The sequence below is a fragment of the Pochonia chlamydosporia genome, chromosome 1 (genome assembly GCF_001653235.2).
Source record: "Pochonia chlamydosporia 170 chromosome 1, whole genome shotgun sequence".
Taxonomy (NCBI): Eukaryota; Fungi; Ascomycota; class Sordariomycetes; order Hypocreales; family Clavicipitaceae; genus Pochonia; species Pochonia chlamydosporia.
In genome coordinates, this window is record NC_035790.1 from 3,053,912 (window position 1) to 3,077,339 (window position 23,428).

The 23,428-nt window shown below is 50.7% G+C and overlaps 8 protein-coding genes across 8 annotated transcripts; 5 read left to right on the forward strand and 3 right to left on the reverse strand.

Annotated features, from left to right (window-relative positions):
* Positions 1–541: 541 nt before the first annotated feature.
* Positions 542–2,482, forward strand: VFPPC_12890 (DNA binding protein SART-1; the record flags this gene model as incomplete). Its single annotated transcript, XM_018290667.1, has 1 exon — positions 542–2,482. The coding sequence occupies one exon, from the start codon at positions 542–544 to the stop codon at positions 2,480–2,482; it is 1,941 nt and encodes a 646-aa protein (XP_018149023.1).
* A 662-nt stretch (positions 2,483–3,144) lies between these two features.
* On the reverse strand, positions 3,145–5,927 carry VFPPC_12891 (pre-rRNA processing protein; the record flags this gene model as incomplete). Its single annotated transcript, XM_018290668.1, has 3 exons — positions 3,145–3,971; positions 4,099–5,061; positions 5,174–5,927. The coding sequence occupies 3 exons, from the start codon at positions 5,925–5,927 to the stop codon at positions 3,145–3,147; spliced, it is 2,544 nt and encodes an 847-aa protein (XP_018149024.1).
* Positions 5,928–6,759: 832 nt separating this feature from the next.
* Positions 6,760–8,013, reverse strand: VFPPC_00774 (glycosyltransferase family 32; the record flags this gene model as incomplete). Its single annotated transcript, XM_018280731.1, has 2 exons — positions 6,760–7,444; positions 7,616–8,013. 2 exons carry the CDS (start codon positions 8,011–8,013, stop codon positions 6,760–6,762), a joined length of 1,083 nt encoding a protein of 360 aa, XP_018149025.1.
* A 1,060-nt stretch (positions 8,014–9,073) lies between these two features.
* VFPPC_12892 (hypothetical protein) lies at positions 9,074–10,017 on the forward strand (the record flags this gene model as incomplete). The annotated part of the gene is made up of 4 exons (XM_018290669.1): positions 9,074–9,175; positions 9,271–9,335; positions 9,415–9,604; positions 9,658–10,017. The coding sequence occupies 4 exons, from the start codon at positions 9,074–9,076 to the stop codon at positions 10,015–10,017; spliced, it is 717 nt and encodes a 238-aa protein (XP_018149026.1).
* A 776-nt stretch (positions 10,018–10,793) lies between these two features.
* On the forward strand, positions 10,794–11,955 carry VFPPC_12893 (ornithine carbamoyltransferase, mitochondrial precursor; the record flags this gene model as incomplete). Its single annotated transcript, XM_018290670.1, has 3 exons — positions 10,794–11,123; positions 11,174–11,861; positions 11,915–11,955. 3 exons carry the CDS (start codon positions 10,794–10,796, stop codon positions 11,953–11,955), a joined length of 1,059 nt encoding a protein of 352 aa, XP_018149027.1.
* A 204-nt stretch (positions 11,956–12,159) lies between these two features.
* On the reverse strand, positions 12,160–13,180 carry VFPPC_12894 (acetolactate synthase small subunit; the record flags this gene model as incomplete). Its single annotated transcript, XM_018290671.1, has 2 exons — positions 12,160–12,340; positions 12,408–13,180. The coding sequence occupies 2 exons, from the start codon at positions 13,178–13,180 to the stop codon at positions 12,160–12,162; spliced, it is 954 nt and encodes a 317-aa protein (XP_018149028.1).
* Positions 13,181–15,003: 1,823 nt separating this feature from the next.
* Positions 15,004–17,116, forward strand: VFPPC_00776 (KH domain-containing protein; the record flags this gene model as incomplete). The annotated part of the gene is made up of 10 exons (XM_018280732.1): positions 15,004–15,202; positions 15,316–15,545; positions 15,714–15,735; positions 15,796–15,848; positions 15,912–16,094; positions 16,168–16,256; positions 16,348–16,374; positions 16,434–16,787; positions 16,841–17,042; positions 17,093–17,116. 10 exons carry the CDS (start codon positions 15,004–15,006, stop codon positions 17,114–17,116), a joined length of 1,383 nt encoding a protein of 460 aa, XP_018149029.1.
* A 941-nt stretch (positions 17,117–18,057) lies between these two features.
* On the forward strand, positions 18,058–18,633 carry VFPPC_00777 (hypothetical protein; the record flags this gene model as incomplete). Its single annotated transcript, XM_018280733.2, has 1 exon — positions 18,058–18,633. One exon carries the CDS (start codon positions 18,058–18,060, stop codon positions 18,631–18,633), a length of 576 nt encoding a protein of 191 aa, XP_018149030.2.
* Between the last annotated feature and the right edge of the window lie 4,795 nt (positions 18,634–23,428).

Here is a 23,428-nt window from a genome sequence, read left to right on the forward strand (position 1 = left end):
AGAATGTAGGCCGCAACCATGGTTTTCCTCAACCTCACCGACCGACGGTCTTGGAAAAGAGGGGCGGAATATAGTGCCTCTGGCGACCACATGGCTCGAGTTGCCTTGCGACAACGAACCATGCAGCTATACCAGTTGATCTTGGACCTGTCGATAGGATGATTGACACCATAGCAAGTTGATGGCTCCATGGAGTTATCGAGCTGCACAGCAATCGACCTTGGACTTCCGTAGAAGCAAGGGACCGCTGGGCACAGATCCGTGATATGGAAGAAGAAGAGGAAAAGCGAGGCAGAGAAATTTTGGACCTTGATAAAGGTGTCTGGGAAAATTTTGGTGGGTCCAATCACGTGTGCCCGCGTTGTTGGCTGGGTCTGAGCAGTGAACCTGGACGTCGCACGACCAGATCCACCTTTGCAGTTGCAGCCTTTCCCAGATCAAGTTGTAAATGATTGCCTTGCGCCGCGGGTATAGAGCAATCTTTGCGGCTAGGTTGCGTCAGTAATCGTTCTCCCACAGCTTTTGTTCCCAGGAATACATCATGGATGCCGCAACGATTGAAGAAACGAACCGCATTAGGGTGTCGCTGGGCATGAAGCCTCTGCCTGTCCCCGGTGCCGCCTCACAAGCTGATGCATCCTCAGCGTCCAAAGATGAAGAGGCAGCAAGTACCCTCGAGAGTCGACAGGCTGAGTCATATGAAAACTACAAAAAGCATCAAGAGGCAGAGGCTGCGAAGAAGAAGCGCGAGGACAGAGCTGCAGCAATTCGAAAGGCTCGAGATGAAGCACAGCGCCTCGCCGTCCTAGAGGGTAAGGGTCTTGGGGAGGAGGATGACAAGGGCGATATGGATGCCAAGGCATGGCTTACGGGTCAGAAGAAGAGACAAAAGAAGATTGATAAAGCGAGAAAACTCGAAGCAGAGTTGGCTGCAGCTGAAGCGGCAGCCGCAGCCGCCGTACAATACACTTCCAAGGATCTTGCCGGTATTAAAGTCGCACACGACACGTCAGAATTCTTGGGTGGCGAAGATCAGGTTCTCACCCTAAAAGACACTACAATCGACGAAAACGAAGAAGAGGGCGATGAGCTAGAAAATTTGGGAATGCGTGAACAAGAAAGGCTGGGCGAGAGACTCGACCTCAAGAAGAACCGAGGATATAACCCGAATGATGACGAAGAAGGCCAAGGCGGAATTCTGGCCCAATACGATGATGAGATTTACGGAAAGAAGGGCAAGAAGTTCACACTCGATGCCAGCGGGACCATTGCAGAGCTTGCTGATATCCTTGGCGAGCCCGCTCAAAAAGCCGGCAAAGCCACTGTCAGTCTCGACGACATCATTGGTGATGCGCCTGTGTCTTCCGACTACCTTGCTCCGTCAGAAATCAAGGTGAAGAAGCCCAAAAAGAAAAAGTCCAAGGGCACGAGACAAAAGCAGCACGATGAAGACGATATATTCCCTCTGGAACCCCCAGGAGACAGCAACAGCATGGATTTGGACGACACAGAGACTAAACACAAGAAACGAAAAGCAGAGTCCGATACATTTGTAGACGACGACGATCTCCAAGCGTCATTAGCACTTCAAAGGAAGAGTGCACTTAAGAAAAGAAAGAAGGCTAGACCCGAGGACATTGCAAAACAACTCAAAGAGGAAGACGACGACGCAGAAGAAGAAGCAAATGGCCCGAGCGAAGATGGCGGGTTAGTAATTGGAGAAATATCAGAATTTGTGTCCGGCCTGAGCAAGCGAGACGACGAGGAAGAGAAGAAGCCAAGACGTCGTAGAACGCAAACCCGCAGTCCAGGTCTTCCCGAAGACTACCCCATGGAGAACAGCAACGACGAAGACCAACCTGCCATCGAGGAAGAACCCGTACCGCCCCAAGCAGAAGAAGAAGAAGCCGGCGTCGATGAAGAAAAGACCATCGGCTCCGGCATGGGCGCTGCACTCTCCCTCCTCCGTGAACGTGGTCTCATCGAAGGGTCCCGCGATACAGACTACGACGCCTATCGCTCCCGCGAAGAATTCCTCTCCCGCAAACGCCTCCTCGAAGAAGAACTCGACGACCAGACCCGTCTACAGCGTGAACGAGACCGCGCATCAGGCCGCCTAGACCGCATGTCCGTCCGCGAGCGTGAAGACTGGGCCCGCCAGCAAAACATGTGGCGAGATCAACAGCAATCCCGACGCATGGCGGAGCTCTTCTCTGCAAACTACAAGCCCAATGTTGAGCTGCGGTACACCGACGACCATGGTCGTTCGCTCGACCAAAAGGAAGCATTCAAGCACCTAAGTCACCAGTTCCACGGGAAGGGCAGCGGGAAGGGCAAGACAGAGAAGCGCCTTAAAAAGATTGAAGATGAGAAGCGGAGAGAGGCACAGAGTCTCTTTGACGCCGGCAGGGATAGCGGTATGAGCGCCGCTACGGCGCAGCAGTTGAAGAAGAGACGGGAAGCCGGTGTACGACTTGGATGATTCGGGACTTATTGTACAACAGCGGATTGCACGGGGCTGCAAGGATAATAGATGCCAAAGGTGCTGATACCCTTTATCTTTCTATGTTTCATGGTGCTGACACGTGCTAATTAGAATGACTAAGGTATGTATCGTAGTTTTGTGTCTGAGTTGTGAGCGTCTTCACTTTGTAGATTTTGTGACCCCTTTGTTTGACATTGTGAATTTTTATACATGAAGCTGTTGTGTTTGCTCATCTATGTACTGCCCCTAAAGCACTTAGGTACCTAGGTAGGTATGGAAAACAATTCCATTGCACGTACGATTACGTCGATCTTAACCCTGTATATGGACAAGCTATTTCTCTGGCTACCACCTCGTAACTAACGCCAGTCATTTTATCGAGTATGAAGAGGTCAGATCTTCTGACGGTTGCACATGTTTCTCAAGCCAAGACACGAGGAAATGCCACAAGATTCCACTTAAAAATCTCCATATCAGACAGAAATAGAATTCACACATCTAATTTATAGTAAATACGCCAATACCAACAGTTATATAAACTTGTATCCGCCCAAACCAGTATAAACCCCCCAATATCCGTGCCTGTTCAAACAACGACCAACGCTAATATCCAGGACCGCTCGTGTATCAAGTTCCAACCAAAACGCCAGCATAATCATTCATAAAGAAACTCTCGCGCCAATCCCTTTACCCACGTAATGAACCGTTTCAATCCAATACCCCAGCCTGACTGTGACGTCTGCCACTGCATCCAACTTCAAGCGCCCGCCCAGAGCTTGCTTGATCTTATCAAGCCCCACATGGTCTGCTGACCATTCAACTGGTAGTTTTGGGGTTTGTGACAGCCCCGGAGGAACTTCGAATGCTTTCCCGTGGACAATTTGGCCTACAGGTTCGGTGTGGTTGTAGAACGCTGTGGCGTTAATGTACTCTATATATACTGTATCGTGACGCAAGGGCGAGGCAAGTGTGAATGCCGCGGTGGACGAAAAAATGTGGAATGTGGCATCTCGAATAAAGCCTTCACTCTCCCCATTGTCACCATCTCCTGGTAGGTCTAGCCGTGGCGTTGATACAGTCAGGTTGATTTTTGACAGGGCCTCTCCAATGATGGGCAACGTTGGGATAGTGTCATTATGCGCTCTCAGCGTAATGGTTGTGTTTTTCCCGGACAAATAGTCCGATAGTAGGTGACGGGCAGCTTTATGCGCCTTCTCTCCGCCGAATGTATAAGGATCCCATGTAGCCTCCACTATAATGTTTGTGTTATTGCCTGGTTTAAAATGCAGGTTTCTTGTAATAGCTTCGCCGATCAAAAGCTCATCTTGTAAAATATGAATATTGGCATATGGTACCGATGCCGCGTATGGTGTTGGGTTGCTAATGTTGACTGATGCTTGTAAATGTACGCCTGTGCTAGAAGTATTGAGGATATGCACCTCTCCGACCTGCGGATTCAAGGTTGCGAGCGTGTCCCCAGGCACGTCTGCAACGTGTTAGCCAAGGGGACAGTCGAACGCGAGATTTATGTGCTTTGACATAAAAGTTGGAATGACAAAGAGAAACGTGGTGTCTTTGCCAGGATGGCAAACACTACCACATGGAAGACGGACGTTTGACAGGGACTTTGCCTGTTGCAGGAACTCCTCGAATGATAAGGTCGCCAAGGACGGTCGATACCTTGGCATCCACGGTGGAATTAACGTCGAGGATGATATCTTCGTCGCCAAACAAGAGTTGTTGTATGATGTCCGAGAATGTGTCGCTGTCGGTAATATCGATGGGGGCATTGACGATTCGAGAAATCACCTTAAGCAAATCTTCTTCGTCTCCAGGGTGGTTGATTATGCTTGAGGTAGCCTTTTGCCACTCTTCAATGATCAGCCTTCCAAACTTCTTGCCCTTGTATATGAGGTCACCATTAGCGCGGAGGCTAGTGACTTCAATGTTGATATTCAAGTCGGCAGGAATAGCTGCAAGAGCCTGCACGGTACCTGACACCCTCGGCTTGCTGTCAGGATCGTTTGGGTCGGCAAACGGGCTGGGCAGCTTGAAGTCCACGTCTTCAAGCGAAAAGTTGCGGAGGAAGTTATCCAAGGATCGGCCTGGGAACTGGATGGGAACAGTGATACTTTCAATGAACTCCCCAATCCACCGTGGCAGATCGCCGCTCTCTGGCGCCTTTCCGCGGACAAAGACTTCAGCGTCTTCCCCATGCAGATAACGTTTCATAAAGTTATCGAGAGGGGACAGCTCGCTTGACGGGCATGCTTTGGTAAGTGTTTCTGGCAACTCCCGAACGATTCCTTCGGCCTCTACGGTAACATTGGATTTAGGGTGCACTTCAATGGCGCTTGTCACGGCTGAGGCAACCTTGATGTTTGACTGAGACGAGTTACAGTTCGGTACGAGTACTTCGAATCCGAGAGACGGGATGGTCAACCCGATCGGAAATTCGTTGTAAGCCGTGATGGAGACGTTTGCGCCGACTCCCATCTGACCATTCTCGCCAATAGGGACGTCATGGAAAGCGAGGTTTTGGATGGTGTATTCGGGCATAGAGGGAAGCTCATTGGCTGCGAAGCGTTAGCCAGAGTCCATTAGATTAGTAGTAGTATACAAGGTATCATTATTTAATAGTCTTTTGTCCAAAATACAAGGAAGCAAAGGTGCGGTAGAGAGATTGACCTTCAAATACCATAGATTCCGAAACGTCATGAGTTCCCAGGGGAAAGATGCCTGATTTCAGGCTGACGGCAGTAGCGCCAGTGACCTTGAGTGTGTCGAGATTTCCCTTGAGCCACTCGTTGACTACTTTTCGCATTGTGTCCGTATCGCCAGGAGCGAAGTCGGTAACAAAATCCAAATGTGTGATTTGCCCATCGACAAGATTGAGAGTGATGGGTGGCAGAACCGCAGTTCCAACAAGAGCATCATCGTAGTGAGGCAAATGCACACGCAGTTTGGTCTCTGCGGTGCCAAGTTGTCTCATAATGCCGGTGGCAAGCCGTCCAATACGGCGTGCATTTTCATCCTGGACTCTTGACCCGTCAAGCTGGAATGTGGCCTTCATACGAGCACGAACCCCATTTGCTGTCAACGACTCAATGGACAAGTCTGTTGGCTCCAGGACAACTGCGTTCTCGATATATTGCTGAACAGCCGGTGGCACAACAAAGCCGAGGACCATAACCACGACTACTAGGGTTGCCAAGATGACCATGGCAATGAGAGACGGCCAGCGTCGTTTCCTTGGCGGCGCCTCATCTTTCTGTGTAGGTTGTGATGTGTCATGGTGATCTTCGTGGTCGGAGCCTGCGCCAGAACTCCTGCGGTTCGCTAATAGAGGCGACGATTCATTGGGCAAGTCTCTTTCAATCTCATTTTCGTGCTCATCCGCCGCGGCGAGCAGTGGGGATCTTTCGTCGGAATCGGCGGCCATGGTGGCGATGCTTCAGACCAGAGGCGTTCGGAGGGGCATCGCCTTGCGACAAGGAAGCCGCGGGGAAACTAGGGTAATTCTAGGTGAAGGAAAAAGGCTGGAAGGAAATTGGAAATGAAGGGGGGGGCGTTTGAAAGACGTAGAAAGAAGATGAATGAGATAAAATGACCGAGGAGAAGGTCAGAGTGATGATGGTGTAGGTGAGGATGTAGATGCAGGATATCCGGACGAGACGGGCAGTGTCATGGATGCACCACGTCAGGTCAAGGTCATTCCCGGCATCGCTGTGGTCAGGTCTTGGGCATGACGGATGTCAACTGGTCTCAAAACTCTAGTCTCAACAAGCAAGGCACCAGGGCCGGCCCACTCTGATTGCGCATGGATGCTGTTGATTGGCCGAATGCCCCTCAGGGACCATCTATTGGCAGTAGTGCCAATTCGATGGATGGATCATTCATCAGACATTGACAATGAGCACATGGGCGGGTGCTGGCCACGCGGATCCATTGATATCCCCAACCTGGCAAACAGCAGCTCCCGTACCCTACAGCATCTCGGAGAATTTGGTGTTTATGCTACGGAAGCAGTCCATCTATCAAAGTTACAAGTAGCTTAACGGCAAATTGATATATTCCTGGTGTCGCTCTAACTGCTCAAATGACTCGCTAATGCCCTGTGCAACCGAGTGTCTGGTTGCCAACAAAACTCGTAAATCCCAAAGCCTATAATGTTACAAGTCCCATACACCCAAGGCATAATTTCCAGAGAGTCCATCCTCGACATCTATATATTTAATATATTGAAACGCCGGATTGTCGGTCTCTGAAAGGGCTCAGTCACCTCTCCAAGATCCGCGAAAGAGATGCTTCATCAATGCTGCATCGGGGATGCTACCGTCATGCGTGCTATGCGAATGCGACTGCCCCATACCAAAGCCATCGATGGTCAAGACAAGAATATCCCCGTAAAGTTTAGGCTCCGTCATGAAAGACAGGTCTTTGGTGTCATTTAGGCTGGGATCATGCTCCTGCAGCAGCTCAAACACGACATCAGTCCAAGCCGCTGGTCCAGTCGAGTTCATAACTTCGAAGCTGCTGGGGTTCAACTGACCGATAGACGAATTATGTGTGCTTGCGAGGTCGTCGATAGACCGAAGCGCACGGGAAACCATGCGTGGGAATACTGGGTGGCCGGGTGCAGCAGCAATTGTCCATTGGCAAAATTGAAGCCAATGCGGGATGTCGGCCCATCCGCCTCCATCACGACGGTCAAACTCTATGCCAACAATGAGGCGAACCTTGTCACGCATATTCTTGGGAACCCATAGATCTATGGGCTTGATCGCAAGAGTATCGGTATCGGTGTACACACCACCCTCGATGGACAGAATGAGATAGCGCAAAAGATCTGACTTCATCCCCACGTTGGTGAGACTGTTGTAGGACTCAACCAAGTGAGTTTGATGAGAGTAATGGTCGCGGATGAATTTATCGGCGCCTGCTTTGCCCACCAAGGTGCTTGAGAGAAGAGATGGTTAGCACTATTCACCTTTGCTAGCATTGTGATATCATATCGGACTGGGTCACAAGACCATACACCGGCCGCTGGTATTCGCAACAAGGGCTTTGAAGGCGGCAAATAGTGTATTGAAAAATCCAGGGTACTCTAGTTATGGAAAGGGAACTCACTAGGCGTAGTCCCTGTTCAAGGCAAGCCATGACGCTGTGTCTTTCAGACTCTCAGGGTCTACGGGCTTATCCTCCTCTTGGTTCTTCTTTGGCAGTTGTATCTGCCAGATTTTTTGGGGGATCAAATGTTGAATGCCTTCAGAAGGGTTTGTGTCCGTTCCGCTATTCCGTTGGTCCTCTGTTGTTGGCCTTTGCGAATCTTTGGTGCCGTGTTGAGGACTAGGCGGCCGAATCAGCTGGACCCCTAGGCTTCCTAAACTGTCTGATCGAGAGAAGAGCCAAAGGCATATACCGAGTGCAGACAGACCGATGACGATGAAATTTCTGTACCGACGAAGACAGATACGCTGTAGTAGGTTTACTTGGAAGGAGGCGCCTTTCGGCTCAAGTGAGTGCATAGTGAGACTGCTGGATCTGTGCCATAAACCGGGCTACCAGGTTGGCTTGCGCGAGGTCGTGCTACTCGGCCAATTTCTCAGAAACCAGCAAAAGTATCAAATAAGACGAATAAGCCAAAGAAATATATGTCACACGAAGAACTGGCTCAACACAAGAACGAGCACTCTTGCTTTCAACATGGCGACACAGGGGCTGTTGCCTGAGCCAGGACTGGAGGGAACAAGAAGGGCTGGGAACAAGACACGGAGGGAAAGATATGGATTCATTTTGCCTCTTTGATGACACGGCCAGCTCCCAGCTCCCAGCTCCCAGCTCTTGGCGACTGCCCCCAAAACCGTCCTTATTTGTCTCGTTTGGCGCTCCGTGGCCCATTTCGTCAAGGTTGTTGCTCACGGCGGCCAGCAGACAGGGTTGAGTGGTCGGTAGAAATATGGGACTCTGCAGCAGACGGCACATTTGTGGGACCACAGCCAATCAATTGCTCGTCTTTTATGCTGTTGGTTGTCAGTTGTCAGTTGCATGGTCCAAGGACCTCAAGCTGCAACAGCCAAAATCTCAGACTCATATAAAGCACAGAAGTTGTCTCGTTCCATGTGCGGTTGGCCTCCTCAGAGACAAGAAGGCACCTTTCCATGTCATTTTGGCTGACCACGCTGGGTCCCCGGGCTGGTCGGCTGGGTTCTGGTCTGGTGGTTTTGTCAAATGGAAACCCACCATGCGTGCCCAGTGCATGTGTGACAACAAAAACATGAGCTGGTAATGTATTAGAAAAGTGCTTCAACCAACACCGCAACAGGGGTTTGATACAGCGGTTAACACGGAGTAGACAGTCGGGATTCAGCTCAAGTCGGGGGTAAATGCCATTACCCAGGAGGATGACGAGCAAAGAACAAAAAAAAAGGGTGGCGATGATGTTACTCCTTTTCTCGTCTGTTCCCACGTCTGCTTTGCGATTTCTCAAGATTTGCTCGTTTTGTGCCTCCAAAAGTTGACTCTAGTCTGGTCTTCCCAGCAACAACCGGCTGAGATCGACTGGCTTGACCGCCGTTAAAGTCTATCATGTCGGAATACACAATTCCATCAACATGGACGGCACCAACATCATGCTTTGCTACCACAAATTATTATCGTGTGTTGCTCGGAGGTGGTTACTTCAGTAATGTATGGCACGCCCACGCCAGTGTTGAAGGGCAATACACCAAAGGGTTCTTGCTTCCCACCATCATACACGATAAATGCTCTGTACACTACAACAGGAGGCTGCCCTGCCGGATTTACTCGTGCTTGTGCGACAGGTGGACCCAAGAGTAATGGTCAACAAGTGAGCACGGTGACTTGCTGTCCAAGGTTTGATTTCTCCCGGCCCTTAAGGAAGTAAAGCAAGGAACTCACCATTGCAGTGTGACGAGCAACGTCTTCTCCTTCATGTGCAAGGACAACGAATACGGATGTCACGCCACAGCTACCCTTGGAGTGGTCTGGACAGGAACCCTCACAGATATCGGACTATCCCAGCCTACCGAGGAACCAATAACGCGAACGCCTTATACGGAGGAAGGACTTGAAGCTTGGGGCGTTAAGCTGCTCTACGTCAGTTAACTAACTCTATCCGAAGAGCCAATGCGTCTAACATTGTTCAACAGGTCCCAGCTACCGCAACAATTTCGTCTGTTGCGTCCACTAATACAGTACCTGATCAGCTTGCATCCACGACAAAATCAACCAGTACCCCTAGCCAGACGGGACCACCTTCGGTATCGGGCAGTTTATCTTCAGGAGCTATAGCAGGTATTGCCGTGGGTTCTGCCGCGGTAGTTGGGCTGCTGAGTTTGGGTGCTTTTCTGCTTTATCGTAAGAAACGAAAAGCGAAGGAAGCCGTCATCACCCACCCCATTGCCCAAAGAGAAGAACAAGAGAAATCCGTTCAACCCCACAGACAGAGCCGACCATATCAACTGGATGCGCCGGAAAGAAGGGACCTGGTATGGGAAATGCAGGGCTGATAGAAAGTGAGAGGTGGACTCAATTGTCGCATACCGGCGGTCACTTTGGTATTGGCGTTGTTGTCATTTTTACGACTGGATTAGCGTATTTTTTTTTTTTTTAATCTAGCGGTGTTCCTTGTATTCTCCCATAATCATCATAGTTAGAATTGCATCAACGATGTTCTCCAACTTTGCTCTTCATGTCTTCCATCTCCTGAACACAGGCACAGCTTCACTGCGCTTTCGACACAGACGAACTTGAAGGTATGACAACGCTTGACATATTTGAGAAACCCTTGTTGCTAGATAGCTAGTAGTGCGAAGTGGTCACGAAGACGGTTGAATCTGGTACCTAATATAATATATGCTGCATTCTGGGGTTTCACAGTCCACTTGGCTTCAATGTTGCAACTTTGAGTTTGGAGTTGGAATTGAACCCTGGTCAAGGTTGTCTGCCTCTGTTTGATGGACACCGGCAACTAGACCCCGGCCCAGTGCTAGAAAGCATGCCTGCCACAGTACCGGCACTGTACATGCTCAGTGGAGCTCTCCGTCAACGGCCCCAATTGATCCATGTCATGACTCTATCCCATGCCAATACACTGTCCATCTCAAAAATTCCCATCAAAATTCCCAAGACATCGCGGTGCATATTGGCCAAGATATCAATTGGATACCACTGCAATCCGCCTTATCCATAGCAATTACACCATCCACCTAACCTGTCATTGCCTCAGTCCCTCTTCTCATATATATTTCCCTATCCTCCGCCATTTCCAAAAACACAGCTCACCATGAAACCATCAGCAATCCGAACAGCTCGCCTCGCCTTCAATGGCCTACAAAAACGAACATACTCGCAAGCCTCCGGCCCAAGGCATCTCATGTCAATTGCAGACCTGACACCCTCTGAGTTCACATCCCTCGTTCGCAATGCCGCCGCGCGCAAACAAGCCGTCAAGGCTGGCCAGACGCCGACATCGCTGAGTACCTCGCTGTCTGGCCAGACAATCGCCATGATGTTCAGTAAGAGGAGTACGAGGACGCGTGTATCTACTGAGGCAGCGGTGACGATGCTCGGTGGCCATCCTATGTTTTTGGGCAAAGATGATATCCAGCTTGGTGTATGTTCATTGTCCGCTCCGAAGCAAGTGTCTTTGCTGACCGCCCCCAGGTAAATGAGAGTCTGTACGACACTTCGGTCGTCATCTCATCCATGACGTCTTGCATGGTTGCCCGCGTGGGACCTCACTCTGACGTCGCCAATCTTGCTAAACACTCTAGCGTGCCTGTAATCAATGCCTTATCCGAAGACTTTCACCCTCTTCAAACCATTGCCGACTTTCTCACCATCCACGAGGCCTTCCCTTCGTCCAAGAACTCTGCCTCTGGATTAGGGCTCAATGGACTCAAGGTAGCGTGGGTAGGAGACTCTAACAACGTGTTATTTGACCTGGCAATCGGATGTGTAAAGATGGGCGTTGATATTGCTGTCGCGTCGCCCAATGGCTATGGTATCCCGGATAACATGAGGAAGCTTATTACCTCTTCAGCAGAGGGTGTTAACTCACCGGGTAAACTTACTGAGACCACTATTCCGGAGGAAGCCATCCAGGATGCGGATGTCTTGGTGACGGACACCTGGATTTCGATGGGTCAGGAGAGTGAGCAGCAGAAGAGGCTGAAGGCCTTTGAAGGATACCAGATTACGAATGAGTTGGCCAAGAGGGGCGGAGCCAAGGATGGCTGGAAGTTTATGCACTGCTTGCCTCGACATCCTGAGGAGGTCGCTGATGAGGTCTTCTACAGCCCTAGGTCTTTGGTTTTCCCTGAGGCCGAAAACCGACTTTGGGCTGCTGTTGGTACGTGTTCCAATGTGATGTCACCATGAAGAAATAGCTAACTTGTCTCATAGCTGCACTGGAGGGCTTTGTCGTCAACAAAGGCAAGTTGTAGAAATAGTTTACAAATGACGACAGATCGGATAGCTGGTGTTTATTTCACTTGTATCAACGGATTTCGGCGCACGAAAAGTTATATAGCGTAATTAGCCGTTTCATTTAAATGATAACAAAATATAACAACTATACACAAAGCTCCTGTTCCTTCAGACGCCAATTGGTCAGCGACCTCATAGAAAACTTCAGCCCTCAGAATAATTTAGCCAGGGGGCAGCTGGCTAGCATCGACAACCTCCTCTGCCTCCTTGATGAGCGGTTCCTCAGTAGGACCTCGGAGAGGAGACCGAGGTAGGGCCATCAGACCAGTGCGAGCTGATTCGAGGATACCAAAGGGGGCGATGAGCTTGAGAAATGAGTCGATTCGGGAAGGCTTAGCAGAGCTGTGATCATCAAAGTTAGCAATCAACTCATTCGTCTTGTTATACCGTCAGCAATCAATCAACTTACAGTTCCACAATGCAGCTAATGGTGCTGATATCCAACACCTTACCGCCAAACTGGTGAGTAAAGTAGGTAATCGTCTTCAAGTGCTCATGCTTGTGGCGCAACGCCTCACTGGCGGCCAACTTGCTAGGATGGAAATCAGCAGACGTCTCCTCCAGAGACTGAGCTTGCTCAGCACCCTCGGGAGCGTGCTCGCCGTCGTATTCGCCCGCGGTAATCTCACGATGGTGAGCGAGCAGCTCCTCGAAGTACTCAGGACCCAAAATGTTGATCTTGGCTAGGAGCAGCTCACGCTGGACAAGGGCGGCATTGCTGTAATCCAGCACAGCCCAGACGGGAACAAGATCCTCCAGCTGTCGACGGGCTTGCTCGACGACACCATCCTGACCAGTCAGAACGATGGTCATGCGCGACAGGTCCTCTACTTCGGTGTTGCACACGACCAACGAGTCAATGTTGAAGCCGCGAGCTGCGAGGATACCAGACAGACGGGACAAGACACCGGGCTCGTTCTGGACCAAGCAATTGAGGATATGGCGCTTCGGGGGCGCCATGGACGGCGTAGGAGTCTCATAGAGAATGTTGGAGACGGCGGCTTGGGCAGACCATGCTGGCGGGGAGTTGGTCACGGGTAGAGGGGCAGAGCGGTTTCGAAGAGCCTTGTAGGCAATGGCGGAAGTCGAGCTGCTGTGGGATGAGTTGTACCGGACGAAGCTGAGTGTTGAGGATTTCGTTGCCCAGCGGAGGGGAGCGGTGCAAGACCGGAGGGCGGCCATCTTGATGTGTGTTCTTCAAGCAGCGGGTGGCCAATGGCTCTCCCGTACGTTGAAAATACAAGATGAAGCTCTCGAAATCGTTTCCACGTCGGAGGGAGACGGTGGAATAACGATGGACAGAGAGGACCGGGAGTTGTCTGGTGAGTCAATGGCTACCTATGGAAGACAAATGGAGGTCTAAAAACTTGGAGGGCTCCGAGAGATCGGAGGTGACTGGGGCATTGGGGGCAGTTGATTGGTGGGTGAACAGTGTGAAGAACTTGGTCGCACCCCCCACGGTCAGCTTGGTGTGTAGGTCTGGACAAGCGTGACAGCTGCAGGTGAAGACTCAGTTGTTCGCTGGGTTATGCATTGACAGTGCAATTTATTCTTGTGAAAATTTGGTGAAGATAAGAAATTCGTTGTTTATTGTACAGAACCATGCAAACAAGTGACGAATTGATGACACTCAATTCAGTAACTGGGGATTGTGCAGCGGCCCATGGTTTGACATGTGAAGTGACGCATCGCCAATTTTGCATGCCGTTGAGCCATGATGACTTGACCTGCCAAGACCTTCAAATGTTTTGCTTTGAGCAACACATAGCACGGTATGCATCTGGCTGTTATGTGCCAATTCAATCGGAGGAAAATGTAGTGGAGAGATCCAGATATTCACATACAACTACTCCGTTTACCATTGAGATCTGAATTTTGTTTCGATTTGCATGCATTTAGGTACGCGGGGGTTGCCTGTCGTCTTTACTGGTCACATTTGATCCTACCAGACAATTGTACATGTAACTTGGCGTCTGAATTCCAAATTCCAACAGCCATCCTCCAGTGGCTGTCTCAATGCCGTGGCGAAACATCGCGAAACCCCGTCTTGTGTGATCGACGCAGCTTCGTGGTGACTCGTAAGCGTCGCTGGGGTTCATAAGCCGGAAGGTGGGAATTAAGCCTCTGGCTCGGACGAACTGCTGCCGGGTTTTATACCCATGCCACCGTTGTAAATACAGCAATTCCACAAATGAATTCATCTCGAGCTTCCTTGTTGGCTGCATTGGAGGCTGGACATTGACACAGTGCCGTCGTTGCCAAGAATGTTCCGACACCGCAACAGTTGGCTGGAGCTACCCCAGGTTTAAGGGCGAGACCCTTGTGATTGTTTGGCAGTGTCCAAATCTCAAGCTGTACAGAGTTGAATGTATTTTGTCTCTGTTCTGGTAAGAGATCAGCTGCATCCTGTGCAGGAGCCCTTTGTTTTCAGACGCTTCTCAATTACCAGTCAGTACTCATTTTAAAGTTGCTTAAGTTTGAATCAGATGCTGTTCCATCTTGGAACTGTTGTTGCCAACCACCTGCAGTTGACAGGACCACGCCTGCCTAGTGGTCAAGTACTTATAGTTGAGACCTGACCCCAATTTTATGCCCCGTTTCCGCTGCATATCTTCGCCTTAGGTAAGTCAATTTGCTCCCAGTGCCCACCAGACTCGGAACCAATGGTTGGCTCCATTTGCCTGATGTCTGGTACAATTTTCTGCCGAGAGCAGCGATGGACTGATTCAAACTTCAGCCAAACCAAGGCAACCAGCTTTCTCCAAGTCGGCTTGCGACAAACTTGAACTTTCAATTATTCTTGTCGCAATTCCGTGCCGACACCAACTCGACGGGCTGCACATAACACCCCTCGCCTTTCTTCAAACACTGCACGATTCGATACAAACTTCGCGACTCCAGCTGGTAGAGAAAAGCCAGCAATCTCCACCAGACACCAGCAGCACCAAGCGCAAAGCCCACAGCATTCTTCGCCTCCAAAGTCTCGCGCTGCTCTTACCCTCACCATGGAGGACTCCGAAAGACGAACCGCTAAGCGATCCCGCTTTGATCAAACAGAGCCCGAGCCAAAGAGGGCCTCTAGATTCGACCGTCGCTCGCGGTCACCACCGACCCGACGATCTGAAGGCAGAGATCGCAGTCCCCTCGCTCAGGATAGCCCATCAGACTCAAAAGGGTCGCCCGTTGATGCCGCTGCTGCTGCTGGTATGCTCTATCCCCGTTGTTTTTCACCTTCCTATGCTTCAACTGCACCTGCGCCATGGAGATATTAAAGTCTTAGTGGGAATCCATTCAAACGTACTGATGCCTGTTTGCAGCTGCCGCCGCCGCTCGAATCAATGCCTCCCTACAAGCTCGAAAGGGCATTCAACATGTCGACGTGCCGCCGATTCAATCCGCTAATTCTGCAGATGGACAGTCTGGAGAAGCAAATTCGCATTCTGTGAGCAAGGAGATGTACACGGCCGACGGTGACTACATCCAGGACATTGAAGTCAACGATCTGCGAAACCGCTACTTGCTCACCAAGGGTTCCACACAGAAAATGGTAAATATGCACTTGCATTCCACTGATTCTCCAGATACACCGATTGCTGGCGCATTCCGCTTTGTTCTGGGTCGCCAATTGGCATTAGAGATATCCTGCTTACACCTGGCACGATAGCTTGCCTGCAACCCCCCGTCTTTGCTCCTACTGACTCCCGCTTGATAATAGATTTCCGACGAAACCGGAGCTGGTACGCATTGCCTCTCTTTTTAAACTTTTGTTATCTTGGATATAGGTTGACTTTTACAAGATGTAACTACTCGCGGCAGTTACTACCCTAATAAGGCTATGGCCACCGCTGCTGTAAGTCGTGACAATCCAACGACTCTCTTGCGAAACTTGAAGCGCTAATTCGTCTACGTTTAGAACCCACCGCTCTATCTTCACATTACTAGCACTAGCAAATCTGGCCTAGAAGCTGCTGTTGAGAAAATCAACGAACTCATCAAACAGGAGTTGCCGCAGTTGGTTGACGAACGACGATTCCGCCGACGAGACCAGGAACAGCAGGAACCCGATCGGGATCGTGAGCGTGAACACGGAGGACGAGTAAGCATATACATCTCCATGACCATCTTGCAATCTCGTGTGTTTCTTTTAATTCTGACTAACTCGCCCACAGCGGAAATGGCCCGAGGAAAGGATCCCCATTGACTTGGAACCGATCCCAGGGTTCAACTTGCGAGCACAAATCGTGGGCCACGGCGGCTCGTATGTGAAGCACATTCAGGGAAACCGGCTGTCGAGTGCAGATAAAGGGTCGCGGATCTGGGTATCTGGAGGGTGCCACCAACCGCGAAAGTGATGAGGACATGTACTTGCACGTTGCGTATGTCTCAAGCATATCCCACAAGGGAACAAACGAGTACAGTGCTAATCATACAACAGCGGACCTGATGCCAGCATGGTCGAAAAAGCCAAGGAGCTCTGTGAGGACCTGATTGCCAACGTTAAAGAACAGTACGAAGAATTCAAGTCCCGGCCGCCTCGATACAACGACCGAGGTGGCCACCATGGAGGCGACCGATACCGTGGAGGCAATGACCGACATCACGACCGAGGCAGCCATTCCTCTTACGGCGGATATGGTCAAGATCGATATGGCCAGGACCAGAGTGCCTCGACCAACAGTCCGGCTCATGGTACCAACAGCCCTGCAACGAATGCCGCTGACTATGCTGCTCAATATGCTCAGTATTACGGCGGAGCTGATCCGTATGCCGCATACGGTGGTTATGCCAAGTAAGCTTGCAATCCTGAGGTTGTTGAAGGTACACCACGACTAATCAATGTAGTTATGTTGCTTTGTATCAACAATACTATGGAGCTCAAGCAACCCAAGGAGCCGGTGCTCCTGGTCAACCCGCAACTTCGACATCTGCATCGCCGCCTCCACCTCCTCCAAGTGAAGCAGCTCCCCCTCCTCCTCCACCACCCAGTGCTGCACCTCCTCCTCCGCCTCCTTCGGGATCCCCCCCAGGTGGCAGTTATGGCGCAGTATGTTATTTCTGTACCTTGAAGAGAAGTCTTTAGCTAATTATGAATAGGTTCCCCCTCCACCGGGATTATAAGGCTGCAAAGCTGATACGTGGATAGTTTGATGCTGACTAGGAAGGAAGTCGCATATTTGACGTAGAGAAGCTCGTCGATAAGTAGCCCATATGGCTAGTTGGTAGTTTGTTTGACATAGTGTTACGGTGAGGGGATTGTGAAGTATCCGGAGAAGAGGAAGACGTAGTTAATTGAGAGCGAGTGCAACACATATCCATTCCATCCTGACGTTACCGTGCCTCCCTTGTATGACCCGCAGTGGATGGCGGGCGACGACAATGCAAAATGATGGGGCAATCCAGGTGCTATTTCCCATTTCATACAACACAGCTGTCAACTGGTCGAATTAATTTGCTCTCAATATTTGTTAGACATTATATCTACATAAACATCACGTCCAGTCAATGAATTAAGCTAGTGTCACTCGAATGCCAGCACCATCACACATGCAAATGACGTCGCCAACTACCCTATCGATAAGCAGCTCCCCGTCCCACCCCAACATCAACACCACGCAACATTGAAGCTCAAACACGAACATAATCCTTCTCAACCAGACACAATGAGCCACCAGCGATACCCATCCCACGATCCCATAAAGGAGCCGCACTCTGTATCCGTCAAAGTCCTCCGGTAAACCACGCTCCTCACCCCTCCAAGCCACAACCACTCACACCACCACAGCTTATCACGACCGTCCCTCGTACCACAATATCCAACATCGCCGCTTCCATCCTCCCCTCCCAGCAAAGAATCCTTCCTCCCAGCCAGTCTCGCCTACAAACCGCCCTCCACAAACCCGGCGCCCTTCCTCCTCAGCCCGATTCTCAACCTCCCCGTGTCCTTTGGCTCAGCCTACGTCGGCGAAACATTCAGCTGCACCCTCTGCGCGAACAACGACCTCCCCCCGTCCCCGTCCCCACAAACCAAACAAATTCGCAATGTACGAATCGAAGCCGAAATGAAGACCCCCGGCCTAGGGGCCGCGCATAAACTCCCTCTCTCTGAAGAAGCCTCCGACCTAGCGATAGGCGAGACTCTCCAGCGCGTAGTATCATTCGACCTTAAAGAAGAGGGGAATCATGTGCTCGCCGTAACGGTGAGCTACTACGAGGCGAGTGAGACGAGCGGTCGGACCAGGACTTTCAGGAAGTTGTACCAGTTCATATGCAAGGCAAGTCTGATTGTACGTACGAAAGTAGGCTTATTGGGGGAACGGGGCGGCAGGAAGAAGTGGGTGTTGGAGGCACAGCTCGAGAATTGCAGCGAGGACGTGATGCAGCTGGAGAAGGTGGGCATGGACGTAGAAGACGGGTTGACGTGCGAAGGGTGTAACTGGGGGAGGGGGGAGAAGCCGGTCCTGCACCCGGGGGAGGTGGAACAGGTGTGTTTTGTGGTGGAGGAGAGGGAGGTTGGTGGTGCAGATGGCGATGTGGAGGGGAGGATTGTTTTTGGTGTTTTGGGGATTGGGTGGAGGGGGGAGATGGGGAATAGGGGGTTTTTGTCGACGGGGAAGTTGGGCACGAGGATTGGGTGATGATGATATGTGGTGATGATTATGATCTTGAGCGTGTAGAGGGTAGCGTTATGATATTCGGTTGCTGGGCATGTTGTGAGATGGATCATTGAGCTGGGATTTAAGCTTACAGACCGCTGCTGGTGCTAGGCTTTGAGCGATTCGTCGTGAATAAGGACATTGATATTGGCGTTTACTTGCGACTTGTAGACATGAAGCATGGTTTGCCTGGGATGGGTATAAGTTGGTCTGCTCTTCACGATGTTCACCAGTATCGTGGGAGCAAAATATCGCCCAGTTACTGTCAGAGTATGCAGTATTATAGAACTGTCAGACGGGAAACCGGTTTGGTCGTTTAAGTCTAAAGGATAAAGAAATGTCTGTTGAGATCCCCCAAAGACTACTATCTCACTGGGATGACAAGATCCTTTACAGAGCCGCCCCTGGATCGCATTACACCGTAGAGTACGGGATTGTGCCATTTGCCATTAATATCCATATTAATATGAATAATCTGCCAAAGCGCATCTCGGCAACACTATGGAAGTGTGCCGAATATCGGCAACTTCCGACTTCATCTCAACATGCATTGCATACAGAAAGCTTGCCTTGTCGAAACACCCCTGAATTCAGATTCGCGAGAATCTTCTTACGATGCCCTGCTGCACGCATAAACCACTGGCACAATCCATACTCATAACCCTGGACACAAAGCAAAGCAAGGCACTGTAGCATGTAAAAGACAGATGGATCCATACGGAGTACAGTACGCCTCAATATTAGCGGAGCCATGTGCAGGCATTTATATTGCCGGATGCCGATTGGGGACTCGGCTTGATGGAAAGAAGAAAAGAGACGACTCATCTCCGATAATGCAGTGCCGTCGCATGGTAACAGTGACAAGGAACACGGATTTCGAGCTCAATGCCTGAAGAGTACCGGCTTGTGCTGCAGCAAAAAGGAAATCCCTGTGCTGTAACATGTGTAAGTGCCGAAATACATTCGGGTGTCAGAAGAATTCAAACAAGGAAAGGTATCGCATATCGCCTTGTGTGCTGAGGCATATTGAGCTGTGTTAGTATGTACTTGGATATGTCCAAATACCTTTGACCATAAACTGTAAGTCGATTGTTTCTCTGTTCAGCTGGCTGTGCTCAATCTGATCATGCACCAGGCGTGTCTTACCTGACACCCAAAAAGCAAGCGAGCGAAAGAGGAAATCATGGGGGCTGAATTGAGCTGGGCTGTTTCCTGGAATGGTGTAGGATTGCTTCTTGTGCTACCTGTTCTGTCTAAGTCGTGAGTGAGCTGTGAGCTGAAGCTGTAGTTGCAACCCTCCAAGCCATGCTGGGAACAAAATGTGATATTGGGAGCGGCAAGGTTTGTGCGTCTCACATGTGCCGCTTATCAACAAAGCTTGTGTAAACTGGCTCTGTTTTGCAACTCTTGATAAGTCGATTCGTCGCAATGAGGCATCACTACACTCCTCTCGGAAAGCTGAAATTGCAACTCACACCCTCTTACGGACAAGGTCTCTTTTTCAGGTGGTATCTGGTACTTATCCAGGGGACCGGCAGACGATGTCCTTTCATGGTTTGGATACACCACCATTGAAATGTCCAGCAGCTTACGACTGGAACTCGTCATGGCACAGCATTGCTCACTAGTCCTAGCCTTGTGTTGAGCTTGGCCCCTGTCCGGGTTTCCAATTTTCCCCTCTGGCAGAAGAAACGCTATGACGCCAAGTTTCTCCCCATTGTAGCCGCATCACCTTGGTGGCTTGGCCCAAGCAACCAAGGTGGGAATAGTTTTCTGTGGACATAACTAATCACGCTGGATTTGATGTTGTGTGCCATTTTTCATTCGTCATGGTGTATTTTAGCTTTTGCATCTCCTCCTCTGGGTCCAGTTATGGAGAGCATCTCGGCCGGTCGCTGGACACTTTTGCTGGGGAAAACCAGACCGCGTCAGTGCGAACGCCATCCAACATATCCAGCATCCAGGATCCATTTCTTTCGATATATGGATGGATGAGGGGGGTTTTCCGGCCCGAAGTTCCCCTCTCAACAAAACGAGTCTGGACTGGCGGCAAATGGCCCCCGTCTCGATGAGGGAAATACACCATGGCACTCTTCATCTTCTGCTCTTTTTCCGATCCAGTAAACTAAATTTGTCGTCTGAGACGAACTACTATCAAGATGCTGCTGGGGTGACATGCCAATGCCGGAGGCGACTTGTTGCTTGATACCCTGGCCGACCCCTTGCAGGTGGCGCCTCGTCGTTGTTTGGACTTCTGGTGAATGCAATGCAGGCCGGGAGACCTTGCACCGGTTTTGCGGGTTTTTGGTCCCCGTACATACGTCGTCTTGTTGGCAAGCCCATGCCCAAGTTGCTACGAGAGGAACCTGAGAAGAACCAGTCGTATGCCTGAGCTCAAGTGTTTGGCGAGCCCAGCCCGTCCCTGTTCCTGTTCCTGTTCCTGCATCTGCTGGACCCGTGTTTAGCTTGGAGCCACGTCGTATTACTTTCTTGCCAGGACCGCCTGAATCCACCGCCTTTTGGAAAAGTCCGTTTGAATCCGTCGATTCCTCTCTGCATGCCCCTGATCGGTGCAGCGGGTAGCCCGCTTCGCTGCTCCGTCTCGAGAGAACAAATGTACCCAACAGCGGGGGTAAATTTCAAGATACGATGCGGGAAGCAAGGTCGTTTGTTCTACTGCATGTGCCTATTGAGCCAGCCTGCAGGTGATCCGTATAATGTGGGCGTGGGTTGCAGTTGGTCGTGCATTCACTCTTTCCCAAGTTTTAACGTTCCCTCAATCAACGTGGCATCGTGACGGTGGCGATGATGGCGAGATGAGCCAGTGATTAGTTGGCTGTTTGTTGGTCCGGGTATGTCACAATTATTGAACTGCTCTGTAAAGTTTTTCCATCCCCTTTGGTTCGGTGCAATTTATCTTGCATTGTATACCCCGTGGGCAGGCGGCGGGTAGTATGAGGATTCACCTCCAAAAGGGTTTTCATCAGGAATGGCCATATGCGATGTTGCATGCCGCCGTGCAACTCCGGTCTGAGAACAATCCCGGACACATGAGCAACACGCGAGCGGAAGTGTATGCAAACCCATGAGCATCAAATGCATGCCACCCTGGCGTATGGACTCCCACTACCCCGTGCGCGGTCAAAGGTATTTAAGCATAGCCAAGTATACACTAATACAACTCAATATGCCTCAACACACAAGGCGATATGCGATACCTTTCCTTGTTCGAATACTTCTGACCCCCCACTGTAGGTACACAGTCTCACATGCCACGCTGCCTTGGGCAAAAATGTGTTTGGTGTCCCCTTGCATGATGTCTGTGACTGTGAAACTTGTCGACGAACAGTGTCTCTACTGATTGACTAACCGAGGGGCTGATTAGCCTGAATATCGTGCTCATCTCTGGAGGACTCGCTATACAATGCGCATTGCAAGTACCGGTAGATATCGCCTTAAAAAGCCTTATCAATGACGTCGAGGCCGTCCACGAGACCAGTCAAAGGCATCTCGCAAGCACATGCTGGTTCTGGTGTTGTTCTCAACATCAACCAAGAGCTGGATAAAACATGGGTATGCCTGTTTGAGACCAAGACCACAGCCCAACTTTCTCACCCCACTGGGAGGCGCCACCAGGGACCATTTCGACAAGGATAACACAAGTGGTGGATGGATTTTAAGCGGTGTCCGAGGATTTGCGTCCATCCTCTTCGGACGGGTGGCCGTGGAATGGCTGGAGGACCGCAACTGCCCCATTGGCAGAGGCAGTATTAGTTCACAGCAAGCATCTCGGCTGTCAGTGGTGGCAACTGACATTTGGGCCATCCTGATGAGTTGTTCAATGGCTTTTGGGTTGTCAGCGGCGGTGAGTGGATTTGGTGGCTTTTTAGTTGATTTTCGTTTGGTTCTCTCAACTTCCATGACTGCTTGGTTGTGTCTGGATAAGGAAAACCCAAGGCACAAGCTACTGAGCCAGAGCAAGCCCCCCATGGAGCCACTTTAGATCCGTGTTTGCTGCTCAATTGCTCCTGGTGCTGGTGGGGGGGTGCGGTGGTGGAGGGACACCAGGATCGACGGGTTCCAAGTTGGCCATGGCGGAGCATTCTTGATGGCTTTGGATAAAAGTTCTGTGTCAGAACTGGACTAAACAGAGGCGGTAGGCCTGCATGAGGTCCTACGAAGCGCACCCTCGCGCTTGCTCCAGGGGTTCTGGTTCTGACGTGGGGTTTCGATGGAGATGTGATGGAGTCTGGTGCTGGCCGGGGAGAGAGGTCTCTGGTCTTCAGAGTTGTCATAAATGTGACCAAAGTAAGCTTGACGGGGAACCATTGACGCCTTGAGCCAGCTTGTGACGCTGCTGAACACCCAAACCAAACCAAGCCAAGCCAATGTGCAAGATGGGCAAGACGGGCAAGACATCCCAGTCTCTCAATCCACAGGCTTACATGGTTGGCCAGAGACGAGACACCATGGATGCCGATCTGTACCTTGCAAAGAGATCCCAGGGTCCGTCTTGGTCCCCTTTAGGCATTTGGGGGTGTCCCGTTGTTGGTCTCGTTGTCTGTGGCCAGGCTCTGGGGGAGACCCAGACAGTCGACGCGGTCGTGAAGTGACAGCAGACAGGTCAATGGCATTCGTCGTTCATCAATGCTGACGGAGTAACGCTCCGTCCGTCAGCCCAGTTGGAGCTGCTTGGCAGAGAAGACCAGAGTAAGGTAAGTTCCCGTAGGCTTTGACCATCCGATCTGTGTCTTTTCTGGGTGCTGAGCCGAATGTA